Genomic DNA, 27,598 nt, shown 5'->3' on the forward strand with positions numbered 1-27,598 from the left:
AAAGGATGCAGCTGTGCTGAGAAAAGCTGATGGCTTTCTGCCACTGATGCACTCACACTAATTCAGACAGAGATGCCATGGAAGACTTGCCAAAGCCAAAATACAGCTTGATTTCCACAAAGTGCCAGAATAAGACTCTGTACATTGGACGGAGGAAACTGTGTATCTCTGATGTTGCTATTGACATACCAAATGGAATTATTAGGGGTGTAGCAATATTAAAAGAGTAAAATTGTATATTGGGGCAATGATTAACCAGTTTGTGCAACCATTTAATTCCTAACTGCTGAATGAAAGTAGAGTGCTGCTTCATGGTACAATTGTTCAGATAACCTGCCACTTCAATTTGTCTCTCCAGCTGCTGCATACTGTTCTTAATGCTTTCCATTTAACTGCACTATAAAAAAAATTTCTGTCATTTTCATTTTTCTGTGGTCTTCAGGTAGACATAAATTACTGCACTTATATATCATATATATATATATATCATATATTGATGCAGACATAATAGCAGGGAAACAGAGCGAAGAAAGGACAGCAATTAGCAAGCTACCTGGTACATACTGGTAGCTTGTTCTACTATTGCTAGCATCCACTTACACACACACATTTAGTTGTAACCAGGAGCTGTCTGACAAAACACAGGCTAATGTACTTTTTTTTGCCATTCTGTTGCTGCTCCCTGCTGTTCACTTCATGCCCAGTGCTCTGTGTCTGAGTTTCCTGTCTCTCTTTACTGTAATGAGTTACTCAGTAACACTCAGAGGTGTTAGCATGTGAAACTCAGACAGTCAAAAACCTCAACCTAGGAGGAGAAAGACACATTATTTAGATAATTTTTGAATGAAAAATTTTATCAAACAAATATGATTACATCAGTGATCCCACCTGACCTCTGGGTTAGTATATTATTATTATTAGTAGTATATAGTATATAATATTGCCAAAGCTATATATAAATTAATTTCATACATTTCATTAGATAAGAAAATAAAACAGCAAAAGTTGTGTTTGTGTGTGTTAATACAAAATAAAATAATAATTTTTTTATATATATATATATATATATATATATATATATAAATCCCGTAAAAATAAATGTAAAAAAAGAAAGTAAATAAATAAAGCATACATAGTCATGTGTGTGTCTGTGTGTGTGTGTGCATGACACCAAGTGTGTGAAGGTGAGCTTGGAGAGAATTCCAATAACCAGAGTGGAGCTGTTATTAGATTTGGATCCCTGCACTCTTTATTAAACCTCAGTTCAATTCAATGTAATAGAGAGAGCGCAGAGTTGCATCTTTATGAAACAAGGGGGACATGCCTACATACACACAACAAGGAAGAGAAAGGGGGATGCCTATGTACAGTAGTGCAACAGGGATGGTCATCATTACCTGTAATATACGAGAGGAAGAATACATGCTAATGCTCTGGAGGGAGAACAGAAGACATGTGGAACCATAGAGATATATAATAGTGGCTAGCAAAGACAAAAAAGGAGATGAATAGGAAAGAAAATGATGTTTAAAGATGCAAGGATGGAGGTAGACATGGGCTAGAGATAGTGGTGGCTGGCAATTAAAAAGGTGATGTGGAAAAGGGCAAGTGGACCCCAGAGTAGATACAAGAATGAATGAAGTAGAGAGCCAATAAATAAGAAAGAAGAGGGATAGTCACACTGCTCTGAGTCATAGGTGCGCTGTGCTATGCTGTTCATCCTCACAGGACTTCTTTTCCTTAGAAGAGGGAGAGGGAATAGTGCAGTCTCTGGCTCTTTAGTATTCAACTGGGGGGGGCTGAAATAATTAAAGACTTGACAAGTTTAAGAAAAACAAATGAAAACAATGAGAATAGGCTTTTTTGTGAATGACAGCGGAGTCAGAAGCAAGAGTGCAGTAAAGGAAGAAGGCTACAGAAAAAAAGGAAAGGCAAGGAGGGCGGGAGTGTTGTAAATTATAGTGGGAGGAGGAGGAAGAGAGGGGGGAGGAAAACTCCAAGGCTGACTCGCAGGGATCCCTCTTCTCTTCTCATCCCCTTCCTCCCTCCCAGGCTTGAGGGAAGCTATATGCCATTTCTTTTCTTTCATTCTCACTTGCTTTTTATTCCATTTCTCATTATTTCTCTTCTTCTGTATTAACCCCAACATGGAGACAAAAATAGAGCAGGCTACCTAATAGTTACCCTCTGTCTTTTTTTTCTCACTCCAGAGCAATACCATAAAAAGGCCTGGTTCTGACTGCGCAGAAATAGTAACAAACCATATAAAATACAATGGTGAATTATCATTAATATGCATGCATGAGCATACCCACAAGAAGATCTATGTATGCCAGTATGCTGTGATTGATTAGTTGTAGACCAACCATTGATTGTCTGTTGATTGTTAATATATCAGTGATAGATTGTTTGTTGTTGAGTCGTTAATCACACCCCTGATTATTTGATTGACCGTTCAGGGTGTCACTTAAATGATAGTGTTTATGCAGTGACAAATGAACATGCTGTAATGAGCTGACCAGCGCTCATTCTCCAGCCTCTGTTACATATTATTACATGACAAAAATGCCTTTTGCTGACTGAAAGTGCATGTGGCTGCTTTTGGAGAGTTGGGTTGGTGAGTTGTCATGGGGCTGAATTCAAGCACATTAATAACAAGAATGATCTCTGAGTCCATTCTTGTTTTATTTCATTTCAGTTCAGGGGGATTCTGCGTGAATTTTGGAGAGAGCGCTCAACAAGAGGTCAAGGCACAAGGTTTTTCAAAATTTGTAAAAAGCTACTCTACCTGATATTACCGGGTAAAGACATGACCTTTACATGCCCATTTTCACACCCACGACTGCAAAGTAGGTTGTCACTGTGCAGGACAGAAAACACCTATTGCTAACAACCATCTGGAGTCACTAAGTCAGTTCAACTCTATCCCTGCCGTGCCCAACTCAAACAGTGGGCGTCACATGACAGTGATTGTAAATCAAAAGCATATCAGTGTTTCTGTTTAGTATGTATGTGCGTCAGTCAATGGCTTCTGTTTATGCTGCAGTTTTCCTGTTCATGTTTATTCATATACTAATTAACTCTGCAACTGCTGTTCCTGCTGTGTTTCTAATTAGCATTTTGTGTGAGGCTACATCTCAGTAAATTACATGTATGTTAGGTAAGCATGGGTTTTAATTTCAGTGAGACACTAAGTGTGGGATGATCCTGTGAGCTAGACTGCACCGTACGGGCATGTTTGGAAACTAAAAAAAAACAAAGAGGATGAGAGTGTAATAGGAGGACAGGTGGTGTGTTCTGCGGGAAGCAGGTAGGTGCGTGGGCGGGACTCTGCACCCCGCTGCTACTCTGATTGGACAGCTAGAAGGGTAGCTGTGACATCAACGCCCTTGCCTTAGGCTTGTGACCCTGACCAGTATCAATAACACCCCCCCCCACACACACACAGAGCTTGGAACATTATGAATGACAAACAATTGAAATCTGTTAATATATTGACTAGCCTGAGGTCCGTACTGTGATAACATTCATTTCTCTTGGGGAACATGGGACACATGCTCTAAACCCATTATTCCCAACACACTCTTCCTCAAATGCTCCCACGAAGGTTACACTATGCTATTAAATATCTTTGTGGTCCCTCAGGCTTGCGTAGTCGGGGCTGGTGAGGGGCATGAGAACGCACTCAACAGACTGAAATGAGCTTTTAAGCATAATAAATTTTATTCACCTCTCTTGTAGACTACAGTTTTCACATCTATGAGCTAAACATTTGTCTTATGGGGTGTAGCTTGCAGGTAGGAAGCGTAATCACTGATAAGGTAAAAATCCTTTCAGGACACAGCTCAAAAATGTAAGAACACTTAAACTCTATTGTTTTAGCCTTAAGAAAGGTTCTTTTAAGAACACAGTGCACACAAAAAAGCAGGATATATAATTTAATAGTGTATGTGGCTGCACTTTCTCAGCTGTTTTTGTTGTCCAATATCTGAGTGAAATAAATCTTGGTAATCACAGGAATTGCATGACATTTTGTTTTCAGCAAACACAGTCTGGCAATCAATATATTTTACAAATTACTTTCTGACCCCTGAAAAAATTAATAGAAAACTGCACTTACTGTACATTACAATTCCTTGGCATGAAATACTTAGTGCATCTTCAACGTAGTTGAATATCCATCTCAGTGTGGCTTAATAGTGCCATCATTAAAATCATATTAAAAGAGACCACATGTGCTACAACCTCCTGCCGGTGGCAATATGGTTTCCACATGCACATGTTGACAGGTCAAAAAAATCAAAATTACTTCAAACATTGGGTAGCTAGTAAATGAGTGGAAGACATGCAGAAACTATTGCAGAACTTTAACTGCAAAATAAAAACGATAAAAAAAAAGTAGTAGTAGTTCATCTGCTACTCATAGAAAAAATGTATGTATATTGTGTATGTGCATGTAAGTGCGCATATGTATATAAGAGATAGAAGAAAGGGACACCGAGAATGAGGGCAGAGAAAAACAGAGAGACACTGCTTCCATATGTGCCACAGATATTAGGACAGCTGGTTGCTGAACACTTGAAGGATGCTGTTTATCTAACTTGTGGGAGGCAATTACTTACACTATGCTGCACAAAGACAAATACACACAAAGGCACGCACACATGCAGACATACGCTTACACATTTACACATGTGCGCGCACCAAGCACACACACTTCATGGTGCAAACAACAATGGAGAGAGGCTCATACTTGCACGCACACGCACGCACGCACACACACACACACACACACACACACGGTACACTTCATGCTACAACCAGACAGAGAGGAAGTCTAATTAATTCCACCCAAGCTCACTGTGGGAAGTTAACAATGATATTTAGTCTAAATTCAACACCTAGCACACAGGTTCTCATCCAACCTGATTCGCAAGTAGCAGATAAAAAGAGAACATTTTGGAATATTTCTAAAAATCTAGGAAACAATATGCAGGTAAAATAATTTTCTTCAAAACATTTTAACATTTTTTTTTATCATTTCTGTCTTAAAACGACACGTCAGAGCTGTAATGCACTAGCACCTGTTGCTTGGTAACGGACAGATGCATATGCATTTAGTATTTAGTTTAACAGTTTAACAATAGCAAGCTGTGTGGTCAAAAACATAATTCTCACCTCTTTATTTGTATAATCTAATGGCTCTTGGCCTTGTGCAATACACTTCAATGTGCACATATCTCTCTCTCTCTCTCTCTCTCTATATATATATATATATATATATATATATATATATATATAATAGAGAGAGACTTAGTATATCTTCAGACAATGGGTTCAACAGGAAGGTTTTGCAGTTCTGTGACAGGTGATCTGTATGCCAACATTAGTAAATGGCTGAGCTAATGTTTGTTTCCAATAGCAGTAATTGCTGCTTTCTGAGCCTGTGTGAAGCTAGACCTGGAATTATTCATTAAAACCCGGTATATGTGTGTTTGTATCAGTATAGCTGGTCCAGGTATCATCCACTGCCCATAGCAGTGTTAATATTCTACACACACTGGGTGCGGCCGAACCCCATTAATCATGTTTGTGAATGTCTAATCTCAACGTTACTTGTGCTGGTTTCATTTTCATGCCTGTCTGCAAGATTTATAATGGCGTTTGGAGAAGGTGTATATGGTGTGTGTGAGATGTAATACATTGTTACGGAAGCATGCTCTTAAATGTGTCACCTTGTTGAAAAGAAGAATGTCCTGAATGTGCAGTTCATGCCCCGGGGGGAGGGGGGGTGTTGATACACACATCTGCTCCTTTGAATGTGAGTGTTCCTGTGTGTTACCTTTGCACCTGCAATTGTGTTCTGAGTTTAAGCGTTTTACGTGTGTGTGTGTGTGAATGTGTTTGTATCTATGAATGTGGGTGTGTACTGGTGCACAAGTGTGCAAAAAGCTTGACCAGGTCATGGTGGCATGTGTCCCTGTTCGTTACCATGGTGATGGCAAGTGGCCTTTCAAGAGATGTCCATCCGGATGATGAGATCAGATTACATCAATGAAGGGAAAGAACAGAAACAAACACAGGGGTGAGCAGGGGAATGAGTATTAGAGAAGGGACGCAAGGTGGTGGGGGGGATGGGCCCCGGCGGCTTGTTAATAGAGTGTACCAAAGGGATCATCAAACACACACACACACACACACACACACACACACACACACACAGCTGTGAGTCTGACACACACATGTACACACAGAGAGACCACGAATTCTGATAATGTTGGAAGCATTCATTTCTTTTGAACAGCCATCACTGACATAAGCATACACACCCTCAAACACCCCATGATTCCCAGTGCATTCTAGTTTTGTTGTCTTGTGGCAGTCAATGAGTGAGGAAGGACAAACAGATCTCATTACCTGAGACTAACAGTCTGCTTGGAGAGCTGGATGTGGATGACCCAGCTAAATGGCAGACAGCAGGGCTGTGTGTCTAGACGAAGGCTGTCTAGAGACATTGATCTAAGACAGCAGAGCAATGGACTGACATTCACTGAGTGAAGACTGGGAGTTTTTCCAAGGAATTCTTCATAATGGAGGAGAAACTGGTTGGATAAAACACAGGCTCATGGGCACTAGCATCTGATTCAGTAACTGAAACTAAGCACACATTTAAGGCTCACGTACTGTTGTTCCTAGGGGTTATTTGTGGTAGCAGAACGGTAAATACTGTGTCTACTCTTAATGAGTTACAGTTTAAACCACATCATTCTTTCAAAACTAAAATGAAAAATATTAATTTTACCTTCATGTTCATCATCATCATTATTGTCACTGGCATAATCGTCATCGTCTTCATTATATGAGAAGTCAGCTATAAGGCATCACATGCATTAATAGAGAACTGATAAAAAGATATCTTTTTTTTCTTCATTTTAGTGTACATACTTTATTACTGTAAATGGTACAAGTAAACAAATTAATATAACCACAATGCTTAAATCTACGTACTGGCTGTCTACAGTTAGACTACTAGCACTATCCCACCGCAACATATACTACTGTAATTTACTGCTTTATGGAAGTATATTGAATAACATTTACCAGCCTGAATTCCCTGAGCTGCAGTGGCTGCATCGTCTTCCTTCGAGGCCATTGTGCCCGTCAAAATTATGTCCACTACAAGTGCTTCTTTTTGCCACCAACAGGCTTAAACTGTTATAGCAGGTGTCTAACAACATCATGGAAAGGATCCCTACCACCGACCCCCGCTAACACCCTTTGTTTTTAACAGGAAACTGAAGTCTCGCTCAAGCACAATTCTCGCTCGAATATCTCGTGAGAGCCGAGTTGTTGCAGGAAGACAACGGTGGACAGGAAAATGAGGTTCATTGTCACTTCTGAGCCAAAAGCCTAATGATTCAAACAAATCATAATAATAAAACCATTATGGGCTTTGGCTACATTCAGAATGACAGCTTTTTCAGAATAGGTGTGGTGCAAATCTGACACACAAGTATAACTGATTTTTTTCCTTGTACAGATATTAACTTTGAAAAGACTTGAGCCTGTGTGCTCTCAAATGTTGACTTGCAGACTGAGTAGCGCTCAGAAGTAGTTTTGTGTTAAGATCTTTTGTCATTAATATACTTCCATATATACTACCATACTACTACAACATAGATTACATACTGTATATGTCTGCTAACTTGGGGAATCTTAACAGGAAAGAGTTTTGAATTTCATGTGGCTATTGACTATGGCTATTAAAACTGTCATGCAATTTAAAAAGCAAAACATTATTCAGTTTACCTAAAATGGGGGTTGGAATTCGAAAGAACTCTTCAGTTGCTCTCATTGCATTTTGAAAAAATACATTTTCCACTCAAATTATGATGAATATTTTGCAGTGAGCAAAAACACCAACTAATAATCACAATATCAAGGCTTTCATGTTAAGACAAATGTCCTAGTTAAGCGACATGAAACGTTCTAGTCCAGTTAATTCAGCTGTTGGTTTTGCTATAAAGCTTTACTGTATTTACCATCTGAGTCCAGATCATCATCTTTTCTGCAGTCATCATCCTGCACTACAAAAAAAGGTAGACAAGAAATCATAATTTTGTGCAATTCTTAAATCTTCAAGAATAATAAAATGGCTTAGCTATAAACACACTTGACCTGAACATAATCAGTGGTCTTCAGCAACACAGTGTGACAATATTTCCCTGTACGGCATATTCCTTGCTTCAGCAAACCACTAGTGTTTCCTACTAACAGGTCAACTAATAGACAGTTATGTTAATGCTTACACATATAACCGTGGGTGCTAACACACGTCACCCACACACACACAGACACCCACAAACACAGACAGATCACTCAGTGAGATTTACCTAGTCTGATCTCATCATAAAGATGCTCCTCTGGTATGGCTGGTGAGTAACAAGGTGTGAGGACATTAACAGGAAGACAGCGATGAGTGTATGACTGACTATATGTGTGTGTGTATATATCTGTGTGTTTGATGGGTTAGGGGAGGGTGACAAGGCTAATTATCTAACTATAACTTAATCATCAACATGTTTGTAGTCTGAGGCAGAGTCAGAGTTAGCTTCAAGGTACAAACAATGTTGTTTATATTTACTTCACATGTGCATTCACACACGCGCACATGTGAACTAGTCAGATGTTTTTGATTTGTTTGTCACCCTAATCAAGAGAATGAGAGGGTAAAAGATAAATAAATAAATGCTCCTATCGTTTCTCCTCTCTTTTACTTGCCTTACCTCCTCTTGTCCTCCATTGCAAATGAGCCCTATCACTATTAGCAACTCATCCATTTATGAATGCAGATTAGATGAAATGCATTATGTATCAAACCAAGGGTCATCCATCCCTAAAGGAAGTGGCTTCTCAGGCCTAGCCTCTCTGTGCACCAGTCATTCACTGCTAGGACTGCATGCTAGGACAAGCATGTAACAGAATTACCAAAGAGTTAGAGTTACCAAAACAAACCTTTTACATAGAACCTATGAAAAAACCCCTGAACTGCTTGGGCTTTAAGCTGTCCAACAACCAGTTGACATCAATGATCTATTTCTCAGTTTATATCCCAGGATTACAGAAGCATAGTGAATGCAACACAGTAATGGTTATGATGGTCAGTGTTGCATAACAGAGCCAGATGGTTTACTTGGCTGGACCATGGTGCTGGCAGCCAGGCGACTGTAAGCTTGTTTCCTGCATGGCCAACATGAAAGAAAGGCAAAACACTGTGTGTTCACATTAGTGGCAGGGTTATAGATTCAGCTGTACCGACAGAAAAGCCACTGACAGCAGATCCATTCAGTAGATGGAGGCATACTGGCTGCTGTTGAGTCATCACTTTTCCGATAACATTTGTGTCAACATCAGTATCATTCAGGTTTTGTTCAGCAAAAACACAAGCCTGAATTGTTGAATCAGAATTGTTTATCATCTGTTTTAGTAATTGACAGCAGTGTTTCCATAAAGACAGACACACTACTTCTTTACACTACTATAAATAAGTGATCAAAGCATACTGTACAGGGGGAGGTAAAGGTTTTTAAGGACACAAAACATATAGGAAGGGGTGGGAATAGGGGTCTCGCAAGTGCATTTAGACGACTGTTCGTGTGTTGTTTGCGACAGAATGTTTCTAAGAAGGAAGAAGAGAGAGATAAGAGTGTGTGTGTGTGTTGTGGTTGTTTGCACAAAATCCAAATTGAAATTCCAAATTGACCCTTAATCTGTACTTCCTGTGCCTCTGTAGATCTGAAAGGAACATAAGAGGTCTCAGCATGAGTGCTGCTGCTCTCTCTATGGCCTTTCTGAGGACATGAGGGAACTGTTTCCATTAAGCTAATGTGGGTTTGATCCATGGTGATATATGTGAAGTGGCAGGATGTAGGGTGTGGGGTCAATGTGAAGCTGGGTGTCTGTGGACAGGTGATAAGAGGAGGGGGTAAAAGCAGTTGAATGTTCAGGGGGAAGCACTTTCAGTGGGAAGGAAGGACATAGTGTCTGTATGCATACAAACAACCAAAAGCACACGGGACCTGTTTGAATTTGCATGCCCTCTCCTTGAAGTAATAACAAATTTATACTGAGATTGTACAAACATCTCAAGTGGATTCAAACAGGGCCAGGAACTAATTGCTACACTATAGGTGCAGGGTTGACACACTGAAGTGTATGGGAGAGATACAGGGTAAGGAGTATATTATGGAGTTTACCTTCTACGTCATTACAGTCATAGTCTTGAGTGAAGCATGGATGGAGACAAAAGCACACACAAACACATGAAAGCGAAGCGACTGCACCTCTCTGTGTAAAGCAGAAAACAGCACATTTACAAAGTGAATGAAATGACAATTCACAATGTCAAGCTCAGACGACACTGAAATTACCTCCAGGTTGAGAGATTACATAACTGCTTTGGGGCCAAAAAACACAGTGAAGAAATGGTGTGTTTTGCATCTGAGAAGTATGAGAGCATAGGAATGTGTGTGTTTTTTATTCTGCAACATACCCAGCTCTGACAGTCATGAAAGCCACATGTAGCCATGAGCTTTACAGGAGATCCTAAAAACATCACTAGTGGTGATGATAGAGAGTCACTGACATGCTATGAAATACAGAATATTAACAGCAGTGGTGTCAAAAAGTATTAGTTACAGCAGTAGGTTAAGTGAGGGAATGAAGCATGTAGTAACAGAAATAATAGCAGAAAACCTACCTTTGACTCTCTCTCCACGGTTGAGTTGGATCTCTCCCTCCCCCTGTGGCGTGTAGGGCTTGACCACAATGAAGGTACGTCCTGGGACAGCACTGTAGAGTTTCCGCTTGGGCCCGCGGGGGCCCGTCAGCGCTGGAGGGGTGTGATGAGGGGGGCTTGGGTCTCGCTGCACTGAGCCGGGGCTGTAAACAAACACATATGTTACTGTGGTGATTCCAGGGAGCTGGTAACTGAAGCCTGTGGTCACCGACATGGTCGTCAGCGGGACAGCAACCTGGTGACACCCTCTGGTTGTTACGGTGGCCAGGGAGAGATTCATAAACAAGTCCCAGTGCCTGCCGATCAACAGTCAACAGTCAGTGTTCCATGGGAGAGTCATGAGAGGAGAGTACACTCCTCCCAACCACTCTCTCCCCCTCCTCTTCTTATTCCCTCTCCTCCTTCCTTAATAGCACAGACAATATCCTTCTTGCTCCCTTTTACCCTCTCCTATCTCTCTCCTCTCCCCCGCATCCTAACCGAGGTAGAAGCAGAAATGTTTAACAGTCAGAGGGACTGCACTGTTTCTTCCTCTGTGTGGGTCTGTCAAATCCGTCTGGAAGCACCCCTTAGTCAAACATATCCTGAGTTGGGGCTCCAGCAGAAGCCCCCTCCAGAGAGGGACAGAGATCCCCTGTGTGTCCCATGTTCCAGCTCCTCCAGGCTGGGCTACAGATCCTGCCTCGTCCTTGGGTCCTGGTTCTCCTGCTGTGGAGGAGAGAGGCTGGGTTTGCTCCCAGACTCCCGCTCCTTCTCCCAGGAGTCCCGCCGCGTCTGCCTCTCCTCTCCCCTCCACCCCTCACACACACACACGTTCGCTCACACACACTCACACACACTCTGGCAATGCTGCTGCTGCTACTGCTGCTGCTGCTGCTGCTGCTGCGCTCCGTGGCTCCCCTCCCCTTTGACGACTCGCTCACACTCACACACCACAAGCCCTCTGTGTGCATTCTAGCCATGCGCACAGGCACATACACAGACAACCCCCCCCACTCCGGTTAACATTGCACCTCTGCTAGCATGGCATACGCCACCACCAGCATGTTGCTAACACATCGCTGACACTCACATACAGACACTAGTCCCAGAGTACGATTGATCTCCCTCTGCCTGTCAGCCTGCGAGCGTGCATGCGCCACAGCTCCCTGAGGCAGGCTGTGAGAGTATGTGTATGTCTATGTGTATGTGTGTGCTTGTGTGCAGTGGGGCGGGGGGCAAAAGCTCCAGCCCATTTGGTTTAATTGTTGCTCCTCCCTCTTTCCCTTTGCCTTGAATCACCTCCTTCTTTCTCTCATTCTCTCGTTTCCATTTCACCCACTTATCCCTCTCCTCCTCAACATTTCTTCACGTTGGATCTTCACTCTCTCTCCTTCCTTCTCTCTCTCTCTCTCTGGCGGTGAATTCTAATACAGTAGCGGCAGAGCTCCGCCTAGTATTCATTCATCACTACTTTTCCACCGCTGTGTACGTTGCATTCAGCATCATTCTGCTGCTTGTGTTGTGTTTGACATCCATCAAAAAGACATGCAACACTTATATTAATCACATATATAATTAATAGAATCCGATGCCCATGTTTACCTGGTGTGGGATTTACTTGAGAGTGTGTTTTGTGTGTATTACAAATACAGACAAATTCACTGTTCATTCACAGTAACAAGTGACATGTATATACCCTGATATTTGGACTTTGATGCGATTCTCTGCAACATTTCCTTGAAAGACTTGAAATCTCCCAAAACCCTTCATTCCTGTCTATCCAACTTTCAACTTCTTTCAGCTTCTTGCCATGCCTCCCCCGACACATTGTATGAGTGTGCCCTTTCCCCTTCGTTCTCCATTCTTCTGTCTACCCCTTTCCTCATTTCAAGCCTTGTTTATCTCTTTCTCTCCCCAACTCTCTATTGCTTTTCTTGCTCTCCCCATCTCACACAGTCCCTCTATATGTCTGTCCCCCTCTCCACTGAAACAATGGCTTTCTGACGGCTTTCCAATTACCGCAGGGACTGAGGGGCCGGGATGGCTGCCGCATGTTAATGTCTGAGCACCGGCACTGAACATAAGCAGCACACACATCGGAGAGGAGGGCGGGCTGGAGAAGCAGGGAGATGAGGCTGAAGTCAAAGAGACACATATAGCCAAAAGATATGTTCTGTAAAGGATATTTCATTGACCCTAATCTGCCTCCCCTACACACACGCCTCTGCCACGCCATACACCTACTGCAAGGTTATGTACACAGCTTGACCCCAGCTGCTCCCTGCAGTTGAGCTGATGATGGTCGGGTTGACACGTGACATTGAATGAGGCTGAAATTGGCAACTGCACTTCAACATTTTAGATTAAAAAATACTGAACGACATTTGAATGACCTTAGATTAGGTATCAGAAATAGAAAAGCATCCATAACTCTAAAATTTGACATGTCATATTTATTACATTTTTACCAGTAACTTCTGCTGTCTGTACATTTTTAATATTTTACTATTTATCCACTTGAAAGACATTTCTGTAGGATGCTCTTTAACTCTTAATCTATTCTAAATTACCACTGCAAGCATTAATATCATGGTCCACCCATGAGTTTCCTTTGTTAATGTCAGATTTCACTTCTATCCATTTCATATCCTTTCTGACTGTTATACAGTTAACAGCTAACTGGAAGCGTCTACCAGAAGGCGTTGTACAGTCACTTCTAGATTAGACCAAAGGAGAGCAAAGAGAGGACTCTTTGTTGTTACAGTGACCAGGACGTTTTAAAAATTGTATTTCTAATTGTAAATTTCTCATCTGCACTCAAGACGGACATGACAAATACTCAGTGTTCTTGCCTGTGTCAAGAGTTGCATGTCGTGATATTTATAAGGTTTCATGCCTGTTTCGTTTTCATTGTTCATGCATTGCTGTTGGATACTGAATATAAAATAGTATTCTACACCTACATCATATATAGTATATATCAATTTTATTTCAGCATGATGTTTTTTTCACATGGCACGAATGATTTAGACATCTAATGCCTGGTTTTTAGATTTTAAACATGTCAGTTGCTCGATAAATTTTACATGATGACGTGATTCCCCAATGACATAATGCAAAACTTATGTAGCACAAGGGCATCTTGCTTATTTTGTTTCATTTTGCACCCTTTTTCTCTTTCCTTCTCATTCACTCTGCCTCATTATAACTGGCTTCTACAAGATACAGATGTAGGATCCACATGCACACACACACACACATATACACAAAGTTCTAATACAGTCTATTACAAAAGACCCATCGTTTCCTAGGACACCAGCCTTGCCTCTGTAACGATGGCAACTGTCAATAAAGGAAAGAAAATATAGCCAACAATGCAATGATAAGTCAATAATATGAACTTGGATCTCTATAACAGTCAATGTGTCATAAATGCAGCAAAATTCAACTGACAATTTTCTCTCCATATTCTCATCTCACACATTCAAGTAATCTCTCTGCAAAAAAACCCCATTGCATTACAGAAATTGAATAAGGCAGTGGTAATTCAGCTTGCACAGATCATACTGACATTGAATTCCAATATTACTTCATTCTTCACACAAATATAGGGATATCAGATTAAATAAGATGCGAATATAAATTGTATCCTAAATAATGTAAAGTACGTGGGAGTTCCCACCGTTGTTAAAAAAATTGGTATAATGGCTAGTAACTTTATCTTTGAAACACTCATTTTGTTCTCTGTGAAGATTCTCAGTCTTCCACAGCATAGTTATCAAGGGTAAACCTTCCTTAGATTGATTTTGTTGTTTGGTTTCACAAAAAGTCACGCGGTTTTCACAGTGGGAGTCAGAATGGGAAGCACTGAAATTCAAACAAATTGCTCATAAATATATATCTTTAATTTAAGTTGTGTGTTGCATAGAGTATCCATCCATCCATCCATCCATCCATCGTCAACCGCTTATCCTGTGTACAGGGTCGCGGGGGGCTGGAGCCAATCACAGCTGACATTGGGCGAAAGGCGGGGTACACCCTGGACAGGTCGCCAGTCTATCGCAGGTTGCACAGAGTAACAACGAACAAATAATGTTGATTTTGAACGCAAAATCAAGAGCAAACACACTAAAGATTATTCGAGATAAGTGGCCCTTATCAGAAGTCTTAAAGCCAATAACTTGGACATCAGATGCTAGATTAGGATCAATGAGCCCACTAAAGACAGGTTAACATTTAAACGGCTCGATTATGAGTTTGGAAGTCAAACACTATGAACTGCCTACATAACTCTGAAGATGCAACTGCAAATGTCATTAAATGCCATTTACACAGATGCTATCAAACTAAGCAGCTTCAGTGTAGCTTTTTCTCACATGACTGCCTTGCCTTCTCAGGTAAATGGTTTTTTCTCTAAAATTCCCCCGCTTTCTAAGGTGAGATGAGCACAGAGTCATAATCAGCATCACACTTTGCATCCTAATGATTACCAGTCTCTCCTTGCTTTGCTGCACTTGAATGAATATATGCTCTCTCATTCTTTTTGCCCAATGTGGGAGTGTTTATGGCTATCAAGGTGGATTCAGAATTTGGACTCTGGCTCATTGGCCAGAACATATTAAGATTATGAGCAGCAAATTTGTTTATACATGGGCAGCTTGTGCTCCATAGAGACTTTACTATTAATCCAAATTAAAAGAAAGGGTAATTTGGTGTGATCAACACATAACCCTAAACTCTACCTCAATTTGAGAAAGGGGAGGAGGACAGGGGGAGGATACGGCATCTTTTTCACTACATTATTCTCCTACACAAAAGCATTTGCTCCACACTTTTCTGCATGTACATTTGTCCTGATTTACTAAATAAGAAAACCTATGTAACTGCATGGTTTATAGGAAGAGTTCCCTAATATGTTTTTTTAATGACCAATCTCATTGTTTGCATGTTCACTGCTTATCTTTATGTTTAGCAACAGGGCCAATGTCTACAGACATTTTAAAGGCGTAAAGCTCTGGCTACAAAGGGCTCTAAGCGCTTTATGGATTTGAAGAAGGCTTTTGACAAAGTCCCTCAGGGTGTGTTATGTGTGTGCGGAGGGAATATGGGAAGTCAAGGCGTTGATCTGAGCCATCTAGTCCTTGAACACAGCTGTAAGAGAGTCATAAACAATTTACTCCCATCTAAAATGAACTGAAATGAGTTAAGCTTTTGGTCTCATTCATGAGTGATGGTAAGACAGAATCTGAGACTGAAAGGTCTATCGATGCTTCGGGTGTAACGGTACACAGAAGTTACATTTCAGAGTGGGCTAGGGCTGTACCGAGCATCAATGCAGTGCCTGTATTAATGTAAGTGTTGTACTGGACTGTCATGGTGAAGAGGGAGCTGAGCCTGAAGGTGAGGCACTTGGTTGATCTAGGTTCAAATTCTCACCTATGGTCATGAGCTCTGGGAACTGACAGAAAGAAGGAGATCATGGATACGAAGGGAGAATTAGTTTCCTTCGCAGGGTCTCTTGGCTCCCCCTAAGGGACAAGGTGAAGGGCTTAGATATGCAGAAGGAGCTTGGAGTAAAACCTCATGGGCACATCAAACTGGAGGCGAACCCACGGCAGACACAGAATACGCTGGAGGGATTACATATCCAATCTGGCCTGGGAACTCCTCAGACTCTCCCAGGAAGAGCTTGAGGATGTGGCTGGGGGAGAAGGACATTAAGGCTATAATGGTTATCCCACTGCTACAATGACCCGCACTGGAATGAGTGGCAGAAGAGAAGTTAAAGTACCAGAGGTACTGTCATGCTACTAATTACTGGATTGGATTATTATATCCACATTGTTTGGTACATTCTGACCCTGATCAAAACTTCATCTTCACATATTGTTAACTGCTGTAACACTTATAAAAGGGCTGTATACCGCATGACATGACTGTATTGTTGAATTATTATGTGTGGCCAGGACAATGCAGACAGCATCAATGTTTTAAACAAAGATCACAGGAATTATGATGTGCACAGACCAATACTACTGTGTCCTCCTTTGATGTGGATTACCCACAGGTGAAGCAGAAGAAGCTCAACTCTTCGTCTCCTCCTCCCCTTCCTCCCTTTTCCTGCCCTTCTTTCTTCTTTCTGTACTTCAGCCCTTTGGCTGTGTTAAGACGCCATGGATAATCTACACACCAACAGCCACTAGTGTGACAAATGCAAAGAAAGTGGGAGGGAAATGGGGTGAAAAAGAGGCAAGGACAACAGCAACAAACAAACAATTAAAGGGTGAAGGGAATGAGACACCCCCATGTTGGCTTATTGCCATCATACATCACATGAGGGGTCACAGTGCAGCAGTTAAGCAGGTAATGACCCAGTTTCTTGCTCATTACCACCACAAGTTAACACCACATCCTTACATGACAACATATTTCCGTTACTTCGCCGTGACTGAATCTTCACTTGAAAGATTTAGTCCCATGTGTCCAAATCTCCTCCCACAATTTTCAGACAAAGGGTAGCAAGAGCTTATCCTGACATTCAAACATTTTGTCCAAACAAAGGCCTGGGAGGGGATTAAACAGAACATTTGCTGGCAGTGTTTTAATATGAAAAAAATCAATCAATTAATCAATCAATCAATATCTTACCCAAACCAGTCAGAAGGTATTTAACTGTTTTTACCTACTAAATATTTGGCACACTGCAAAGGAGGTTGGTTGAAAATGGGAACTCTGTGTTCACCCCTTACTCATTGTAGGAAAACTGAAACAAGAGCAACACATGGGAAATGGAAACAAAGTTGGTATCCTCTGCTCAGTAACATAATTTCTGTCTATCTGGCAGCTTGATAACTCTTCTGAACCAAGACTGACAACTAAGGTGCACATTTCAATATCACAATTTCTGGCAATGACACTGTCAAGTGTCCCCCGGATGATTAATTATCCCTTTGTATTGACAGCACATCATGGTAAGTAACCAATTAATAACCTCTTATGACAGAACAATTTTGCCATGTTATCATATTATCACCCAACTTCATGTCATATTATATTTTCAACTTCATCAGCTGGACTGATTGCAAGCTTTTTATTTCATGATCTAGTCTTAATAAGCCACTCTGACCTATCTGTATCCTCTCTATTGTCTCCATCTAAACTTTCTGCTGAAGCCTGGCCAAGCTACTGAACCCTGGCTTCACTGCACACAATGAGGAGGAAGTTATGGCAGGTTCCACAGGAACTTGCTGGAGTTTGCCGTTGGGCGGGCTGTTGACCGGCCAAGCTAATTTCACACTCCCCTGGTACCCATAATGCCTCTAGAGTTACCATGGGCATAAACAGAAGGTCAGAGAGAGATGGGGAGATGGAGGGAGAAATATTAGGGGGAAAATATTCAAGGACAGCATCAGTCTCACTTGGGTGCAGGTTCTGGCCATGGAGACCAGCTGCTCGTTTTTGACTTTTTATACATTCACCTCACTTTAATACTTGGTGCAAGGGTAATGCACACTGAAGAACAAGGTCTCAACTCCCTGTGTACAGAAGGCCATTTAGGCCAGGACACAGCAGACATAATCAAAATCTGCTATCCTCCTTTTTCTTTTTCACTTCTATCTTTTCCTCTTTCTTCCCACTAATCAACCTTGTACAAAATGAGTACAGTGATAGAGTGAAATATATGAATCTCCAACAGTGACCATTTATGACCATATAATGCCAGATACAGCGGAAGAAGATGCACTTAATTTGTTACCCTTATGGGGAACAAGACTTGATAGAAAGAGATGAGGGTGGTTAAACACTCCACTGTGAATTTATTAATGAACTAAACTCACTTCATGTAATTCATTTTAAGATTGTGGAGACAATGCCTATACAATTTAGTCCTTCAAAGCTTTTGTTTCTATGCTGTGTGATGTGCGCATGTTTTTATAAAGGATGCTGACTGCTCTCTGGCCGCAAACCATAGATTAATGGCACTGTGCACATCTTTGTGTGTGTGTGTGTGTGTGTGTGTGAGTGAATGACAGAATGAGAAGTAGAGAGAGAGAGAGAGAGAGAGAGAGAGAGAGAGAGAGAGAGAGAGAGAGAGAGAGGAGAGTCTTTGATGGATGGAGTAAAGTGACAGAAGAGTATTAGAGGGAGAGGGAAGTACAGCCGAAGCGGTGTCTGTAATGCAATTCCCCTGTCAGACATCAGACTGTTTCACACACACATACAACCAGTGTGTGGTATCCAAGAATCCCATTAGGTGTGTGTAGTACGTGGGTGATCTTGCTCTGACATATGATCATAATAAAAACTTTAACAAACCAAGTGTCAGTAAACCACTTAAATTTATCGCACAGAGATTAGATCAGAGCCCTAGTTTACTGCAGTTTGTCTAATGGTTCAACGTACAAGGAAGGAGATTTGTTCCAGTACCCCGGCAGCACAACTACATCTGTGGATTTATGTATCAATCGAGTGGCAAGCTGTTTTGAACTGAGTGGCCCATCCAATGACATTACTCATTGCTCTAATTTCAGAATATATCCTCTGTCTCTCAAACTTTCGCTTACACAAACTCACATACACATACATTCACAGCTTGGCAGCCTTCAGTTGGTCACCGTAGTGATCATTATTAGGCGATTTCCATCTGCCTGTCTCTGAACTGTCTAAGAACCCATGCAAATAGCTGTGTGCAAGTGTCTATGAATACACATTCGAGCATACAAACACAGAGACAAACAAACACACAGATTTTAAGTATGTGATTTGTCCTCCCAGCAGGACAAATGCTGGGAGGACAGCAGGCTGTGTCTATGCCAGACACACACCATGCCACTGATCATTGCCCTCATACCCTGACGGGGGCACAGGCCGCAGGTTGCAAGTACAGTTTCGACAGGAAAACGACTTTTATATCTGCCAGGGATTTATGTATGAATAAATAAACATGATTTTGCACTGATTGATGCTATGTCATGTTTATCACCAGTAGCAGATGATAGCAGATGGAATAAGATGAAGAATGCTGCCTGGTGACTTAACAAGTGATTCAGGCACACCACATGGGGCTTTTTGCTTTTTGAAATTTGGTTTAAATATTAAAGTAGGTGCTTAATCACGGGGCCAATCACAGATTATCTATTTAAAGTAAATAGCTGAGAAAACTGGTGAGACATGAATTGGGAACAGGGAGAAAAATATTTTCTTGTTTACAAAGCTCTCTAAATATATGAGGTTGAGTTATGGTCAAACCGGATCTTACAGACCTGAGCCTTCCACGATGGCCATGTCCGTGAGGGTAGCCATGGCTGTGGGACCGTCTGGCAATTGGCTTATCATCTTCATGCATGTGATGTAGCGAAGGCGAGCGGGAATGGGAGGACCTGGAGCTGCCTGTACTCTGGAGACTGCTGTCAGGGATCTCTCCATGACGGCTCTGACAGGGCAGAACAAGAGATGGGTATCATATGCACATGTAAAACATCGCAATTGTCTTTGTGTAACATATGGACCAAAAGTGACAATATTATTAGAGATTATGACAAATCGCCTTTCTAATTGTTTTCCTTTACTTGTTTGATCTAATCAAACACCCCTACACAGCCTCACTAGCTCCATCTTACCTCTCCAAGGCTGCTGTGCTGCTGCCCAAAAGCTGGCAGACTGCGCAGTGAGGGGACAGGGGAGTGACCCTGACGGCCACGCATTTCTCTGGGGGCCTGACTGTGGAGGTGATCATGGTCCCCGTTCAGGTTGTTGTCACTTGCGGAGCGGAGCAAGGAACGTGGCGAGGGCAGGGGGCCAGGAATCGCACGTCGGCGGTTGGTGTAGGAGGGGCTCTCCCTGAAAGGCACTGTGAGGAGAAAGACACACGCAGGTATGAGCACCTATTAATAATAACAGACTCATCATATCATATGAAGCTCTGCTATATAGCAAGCAGACTGAACAGAATGCTTGGATGGGGAAAAAGCTCTGACTCCACAGATCTCAAGGTCACTCAAATTTGTTTAAAGCTTGTTACTAGGTCGCACTAATCTGACAGTAAGCTGTGAATCTATTTACTTTGCATTGTACATAGCTTTACACTATTAAGCAGAATCAAATGATACAATGGATCTGGCACTGATGGTACTGCAGTAAAGCTTTAGAGATAAAATTATTGAACCAAGATAGTGCCTTATCATTCTTATCAATTGTATTTAAAATATAATACATTTTATAATAATAATGATTATATTTTAATATTGATCACTGAAGAATAATAAAATCACACACAGAACAAGGAAAGGTGTTAAGGAACTTCAATAATGGCATTACTGGATTTTTATTGTAGCTGTGAATTAAATCCTTTCATCATCACAAGGTTTAACTAATTTAATATCACAAATACACTAACAGAACATTGGCTGGGTAAAGTATATCTATAGCTTAATGATGGGCTGGCAAAATCATCATAAATTCCAAACATTACATGTGATTCCTATTTTAACCTGGGGTATTACATCCTGTCCACACTAGATGGCAGAGTTTTCCTGTCACAGAGAAACCACTCAACTCTGCAGGGATCCAAAAAAGCCCTGAAACCTTCCCCACATCCCTTACATTTCCATCTCCTTTCCTTCAGTTCCCCACACCTCTGTATATAACCTGTAATCATTTTCCTTGAGCATCTCCACTACCCACGCTCAGCCATTCCTCAGTCTGATGTCTCCCTGACACTATGTTCACATATAAAGCTATAAAACAGTGAGGAAGCCTGGTGATATACTACCACTCCTGTCAACTTACCGACATCTGATACTTTGTGGACCTTTATGATTTCAGCCAGATCAAAGTTTCCTGCTATAATAGCCACCTGGAGGTTGGGAAAAGAGAGGAGTACAGGGAAAGGGGCAAACACATGAGTTATGGAGGGCAGACAACAGAAACATTTTATTCTATGGAAAACTAAAATGACAAACAAGTCAAACAAACAACTGTATGTGTGGCAATGTTCTGGGTACTGTGTGGACCAGCCTGCCTTGTGTACAAACAAATTAACTTTGATCTGCACAGGAAATCTGTGTCAGTGTCAATTTCACATGGCCTCCATCAACCACAAAGGCTGGAATATGAGACACGGACCACAATGGTGAACTGGTGGAAGATGGGGGACGTTACACTGCTTAGGTTTTTAATAGAAATCAACATATTCAATGTAGCAGCATTACACTGAGTCATTCAATCCATTTCTCTCTGACATGTCTAAGATGTAAGGTATGATAATACACGCAGCAACATTCAGTGGTTCTTGGATACCACACATACCTGAAAGGCGGTCTGGCTGTTGTAGTTCTTTATCTCTTTATTGGCTCCCCGGAACAGGAGAACTCGTGCACAGCTATCCTGAGTGACAACAGAGAGATGTATGCGTTAGGACTATTAAATGTCATTGTATTTACACATGATGTATGGTACTCCTGTGGCTGCCATTTCCAAGTGTCTAATTGGTCGATCTATCAGGGGTGGGTGGTATACAAAGTATATTCTGTTTGTACCAGTATAGATGGGATTTTAAACTTAAAAATTAATGTAATCAAATCTTGCCACTGCCAGGGCATTACCTTTTATCTAGCTTGTTAAAACAAGTTAGAGTCCAGAGTCACGATCATAACATCATAACAGGCACCTTCTGAGCGACAGGCAGGGCTGGACTGGGCCAAAAAACAGCCCTGGCACCAAAGTCGGTCGGACATCCCTCACCAATACACCATCCTTGCTTTTAAGGGCTTAGATTAGAGGTTTGACAAAACTCTTAACCCATGAGACTTGACACTGCACAAATAGTATTCCCCCAGAAGATTTTAAACATTAAACACTTAATTTCCTGCATTCTGGAGACATACTTGTATCAACCCTCAAAAACTGCTACCTTGTTATGCCATTTGTCAAACTGAACCCTATAAATCATTGAGCTACATTTGAATTATTAAATATCATAGGCCATATAAATACATTTATTATGATTTTTATAATTACTACTGATCATAATTTTTAAAAAAAAAGATTTAAGAGGGGTCTGGGGGTCCTACTCCTGAAAAATTTGGGTTTTAAACATTTCATTTCCTGCATTCTGGTGAATTTATCTGCACCAATTCATTAAGGAAATGTCTTTATTTATATAAAAGGAAACACAAAATTCAGGTGACAATTCAAAAAATAAAAATATAGTGTAATATAGTGCTGTAAGGCTCTCAGGCATTCTGTATAGCTGTCGAATGTGTTTCTCCTGTTTCTCATTTTATTTCATCCCTGCTGAGTCAACACACATGCAGACATGACTGAAGTAACCTAAAGTTTATAAATGTGCAGGTGGCACGTTTTCACCTCAATGATAAATGAATTAATTTTAATTCAGTTAGAAACCCCTACACCTCAATAGCGCCTATGTTTCAGCAGCTTTTCTGCTCATGTTCAAAACTTTGTGCACATTAAAAATCTCTCCCTCATATCTGTGTTCTCTGACATTTGCAGAATAACAATTTGAGATATAATATTACGAGATATAATGAGAATGAAGTCAATATATTTTAACAAAATCTACCTGCCCCACTGCTGTGCATTACCCTGCGTTATTGCTCTGCTGATAGAGACAGAGACAGCAAAGAGAGCGACAGGTGTCTGTGTCGTGGTCAGGTGTGTCATGTTATTCTCTCACTACTTTGCGGCGACTGTTAACCGCAAGGAACAGAGAGCAGGGGGGGGTGGGGGCTAGTAAGAGATGTGATTGGGCCGGCCCAGTCTCAGTATAGAAAATCACCTAATGGGCCGCTGTGCATGGCCCATATTTTAAAAAACAGTTATATAAATAAATAATTTACGTTACACCAGCCCCAGAGGTGCGTATGCCAGATTACCAATCCAGCTCTTAACGTATACATACATATATATATATATATATATATGTTTTCTTGTTTTATTTCTGAAACATTTTTCTTTTATCAGGGAGCAGCATAAACAGTTTATGTTCAGTCGCCTCACGCACACGCCCGCCGCTGAAGTTGAATTGTACTTGTTCTTGAACTTTTTGTACATGATGCAGAGCACAAATCATTGGAAGAGAGACTGATCCTCACTGTTTGTGAGTTTCCAGTATCTATTGCTGTTTACTAAATAGGACATCAACAGGAGGGCATTCGCATGGCAGAGGATCGCTGTAAAACTAGATGAAGGCCTATCAGGTAAAGTTATGTAGCCTATAATAATAATATAATAATAATTTTAATTTAATTTATAAAAGATACTTTTTAATTTTAAATAGATACTTGAATTAATTTTCAATCTACAGGAATATAAGTAAAACCAGATGTAAGGTGAGCGCACCACACACTTTGGAATGCTCTACCTGCACCCTTACGGTCTGCTGATTCTGGGGATGCTTTCAAAAGGCAGCTAAAGACCTGTTTAGACCAGGTTTAAACAGTCACCTGTATGTACCAGGGCCCTGTTTCAGAAAGCAGGATTAGTGAAAATTCTGAGTATGTTAAGCCTGAGATGAGGGAAAATCTGAGTTTTCCATTTCAGAGAGCGAGATCAGATAATCCCTAGATCAGTAACTCTGGCGATTGGTTAGGTTAGGTTCGCAGGATAAGTTGGAAACCTCTCAGTTTCTCTCTAACTCCTCTCCTCCTGAGGAGCCTTAAGTTTTTTTCAATTTATACTTCTGCGTCAAATTGACGGCGTAGGCTACGGGGCTACACAGAGGCTACACCGTCGCCTGACGTGCACCTCCTCCAAGCAGGACCTACAGCAGACATAGTTCATCAACCAGCTGGCAGTTCATCTAGCAGCGAGACATCCAGCAGTGATGATCAGTGTGAATACCGTGTTTGACGACAGTTTGTAGCTAGCAGCAACGGCCTGCTGGCTTCCACCTGAAGCTAAAATTCGAAGGGTGACTGCCAGTTTCTGTCTGATGTCCACAGGCATACTGTGCGTAGACTGATGTATCAATGGCTGCACACGAACCAAATCGTCAAATCTAACTGCCGACATCCGAAAATATCTGAAATGCATTTCCTCGTCAATGTCTCTCAGTGGCCAAACCAGCACAGAAAATTCACCCTTCGTCTGCCTCAACCGGTTCAACGGTCGACGGTCGTACATACCATCTTCTCCGACGCCTTCTCTCGTTTCTGCGTTTTAGTAATTTCAGTAGAAGTAGCTGCTGTTCAACATTGATCAGCTCCAACTCCAACATAATCTGCTTTGTTTCAGTAGCCATTGCTTACTACAACAACAACAGTGGCTACTCACAACAGCGGCGAAGAAACATAGTGGACCCGGAACATAGTCATTCCACCGCCAACTAGCGTTTGGGGGTGTAATTGCAGAATGACAGACACACCTACGCACAAGTATAAATGCATGACTACGTGCATAGCCTACGGCGTTGGCTACGCACGCAGTCATGCATAGACCCTACGCAGAAGTAAAAATGGGCCTTGAGGCGGCTTTCTGACACACCGTTTCATTTCCTCTCCTCAGTCATTCTGTCGATATCAAAGCACATATCTGAACGCATTTACATCTTTAAAAACTAGATAGGCTATTAGTTTTTCATCCAAACATGATCTTGAACATGACCGCTTTATGATCAATCTGTCATCGATGTATGGACAGATCTCCGCACATTGTGGATTTGTCCTCAGCACAGAATAAAATCTATGTCCGTCTTTAACGCTGTGACTCTGTGGACAGTCGCACTGAAAATACTTACTGTGTGCTAAATTACTGCAGTAATCACTGTTTAATATGTAACCTATAAAACTGATCAATGAACAGTAATCTTTCATATTGTAGGCTAGTCGCACAGATTGGAACATTCCTATTGTCGTTATCAAATGGAGATAATGTGACTATTTCTCAGTGAGGATGACTATGATGCAGTTGAAACAAACAGGCCTAAATAAGGTTTAAAAGTGAGTTTTTCTTTATTAACTGCTGATAGATTTTATTAATGTAAAATAGACGTCTACAACTTTAACCTACAGACACATTTTCCACTGCAAAAAAATAATTAATAAGCTAACCTGCTGGGTATGACTGTGACTTTACAATCACAGGTCCACAGGTAAACTGTGTCTATAGCCTACCTTTTTTCATAATTAGGTAGCCGATTGCCACCGGCATTTAGTCCCGTCAGGTTAGAGCTTAATAAAAATAGCCTTCCTATTTAAAATCAAATGTAATGGGACGTAGCACTGTACCATTCATTAAGGAAATACCATGGTGAATAGTAGTATCGGCGCTCCATTGATGATGGCTTTTTTTCATCCCCACGCACGCGCTTCCATCAGGCTCAACATACTTGATTGAACTCATTCTGATCAACTGTTCTGGAACCGAAAATTCAGTTTCCCATCTCAGGCTCAATCAACCCAGAGCTCAGGGATAAGCTCAGAGGTTATATGTGAATTTGTGCTCTGGCAACAAAGTAAATTACGATGTTATCTGACCCTAAAAAGAGAATTCACACTGGCAGTACAATAAAATGTCCTAAACTAAGAAATATGTTGACAACATACAGACTGAGTGAACACAGCCTGGCCATAGAAAAGGGTCGCGACAGACAGAGCTGGCTACCACAAGATACTGTGCTCCCAGTGTGACAGGGGACAGGTAGAGACAGAGCTGCACTTTCTAACCTAATGCCCCAAATATAAAACACTAAAACAAAAACACTTTGCAAACATTTCCCAAATATACCCCGAATTCGAATTCATATCAGACACACAGAAACTCCCCTATTTACTGGGAGAAATGCCCAAATGTGAAATAATTGCTGCAAAATATGTCTCCTCATGCCATGAAGTGAGGACAACCAGTGGAACTTCAGACTGATAATTTGAAAATCTGTACAATTATTTATTATTTTGATCGCTTGTTTTGTTTTTACATTTAATACTGATTTCTTTTTTTTTATTATTATTATTTTTTAATCAATTAATTATATTTTAAATTTTTTGTCTATTAATATATGTTACTGTTTCATTTATTTATTTTATTTAAATTTTTTTATATATTAGTTTTTTTTAACGCGCACACACACACACACACACACACACACACACACACACACCCACACCCCCACACACACTTACTGTTTTATTTATTTATTTTATTTCTAATATATTTTTATTTTTTTAACACATACACACACGCGCTTACTGTTTTATTTATTTTAATTTTTAATATATTTTAATTTTTTTAACACACACACACACACACACACACACACACACGTTGTGAGGGATTACCCAGAAAAAGCAAAGATTACCGCAGTCTGAGCGGCGGCAGGGACCTGGCGGTTTTTAACGGTGGCAGATGCTGTAATGTTATATGGATTAGTTATGCCCAACACTTGCAGTTTGTGTTCATATCTTTCTTTTTTTTAAATTGAAAGGTGATCCAAATAAAATCTGACTGCTATTGCAGCATCTCTATGGCGAGTCGTGGTGTGAGCTGCTATGTTGGTCCGTTGTTTTGCCCTCCAGGTCACTGCGCATGTCACGTGACTGAAAACTATGAATAATGTAATTATTCATACATACCAAAAAACTTTGATTAATAGCCAGGCTTTTATCTGAAAAATCACTGAATTGACCATGCCTATATTTGGGACAGTAGTCCATATGAGACAAGCCTTTAATTCCTTTCGCACAAAACAGAATTAGGCTTCTAAGAAATTTTATTTCAAACAGTATGAATATTCCTTGGATAAAAATGACAGAACAAGACAGTATCTACAACTTGGATGTATTTTTATAAAAAGCTTTT

General features: G+C 40.9%; 1 protein-coding gene across 6 annotated transcripts in view; it reads right to left on the reverse strand.

The window, feature by feature from the left end:
• Positions 1 to 27,598, reverse strand: part of shank3a (SH3 and multiple ankyrin repeat domains 3a) — a 113,788-nt gene that overhangs the window by 53,419 nt on the left and 32,771 nt on the right. For all 6 annotated transcript variants that reach the window (XR_006822688.1, XR_006822689.1, XM_046036419.1 and 3 more), the window contains exons 6-10: positions 22,088 to 22,165; positions 21,569 to 21,635; positions 20,401 to 20,630; positions 20,044 to 20,213; positions 10,760 to 10,941 (exon numbers count right to left, since the gene is read on the reverse strand). Coding sequence is in view for 4 of the 6 variants with exons in the window: in XM_046036419.1 (XP_045892375.1) it covers positions 10,760 to 10,941; positions 20,044 to 20,213; positions 20,401 to 20,630; positions 21,569 to 21,635; positions 22,088 to 22,165 (727 nt within the window). In the remaining 2 variants the exon portion in view is untranslated. The remainder of the gene's footprint in view (positions 1 to 10,759; positions 10,942 to 20,043; positions 20,214 to 20,400; positions 20,631 to 21,568; positions 21,636 to 22,087; positions 22,166 to 27,598) is intronic.

This window comes from Micropterus dolomieu, linkage group LG22 (genome assembly GCF_021292245.1).
Source record: "Micropterus dolomieu isolate WLL.071019.BEF.003 ecotype Adirondacks linkage group LG22, ASM2129224v1, whole genome shotgun sequence".
Taxonomy (NCBI): Eukaryota; Metazoa; Chordata; class Actinopteri; order Centrarchiformes; family Centrarchidae; genus Micropterus; species Micropterus dolomieu.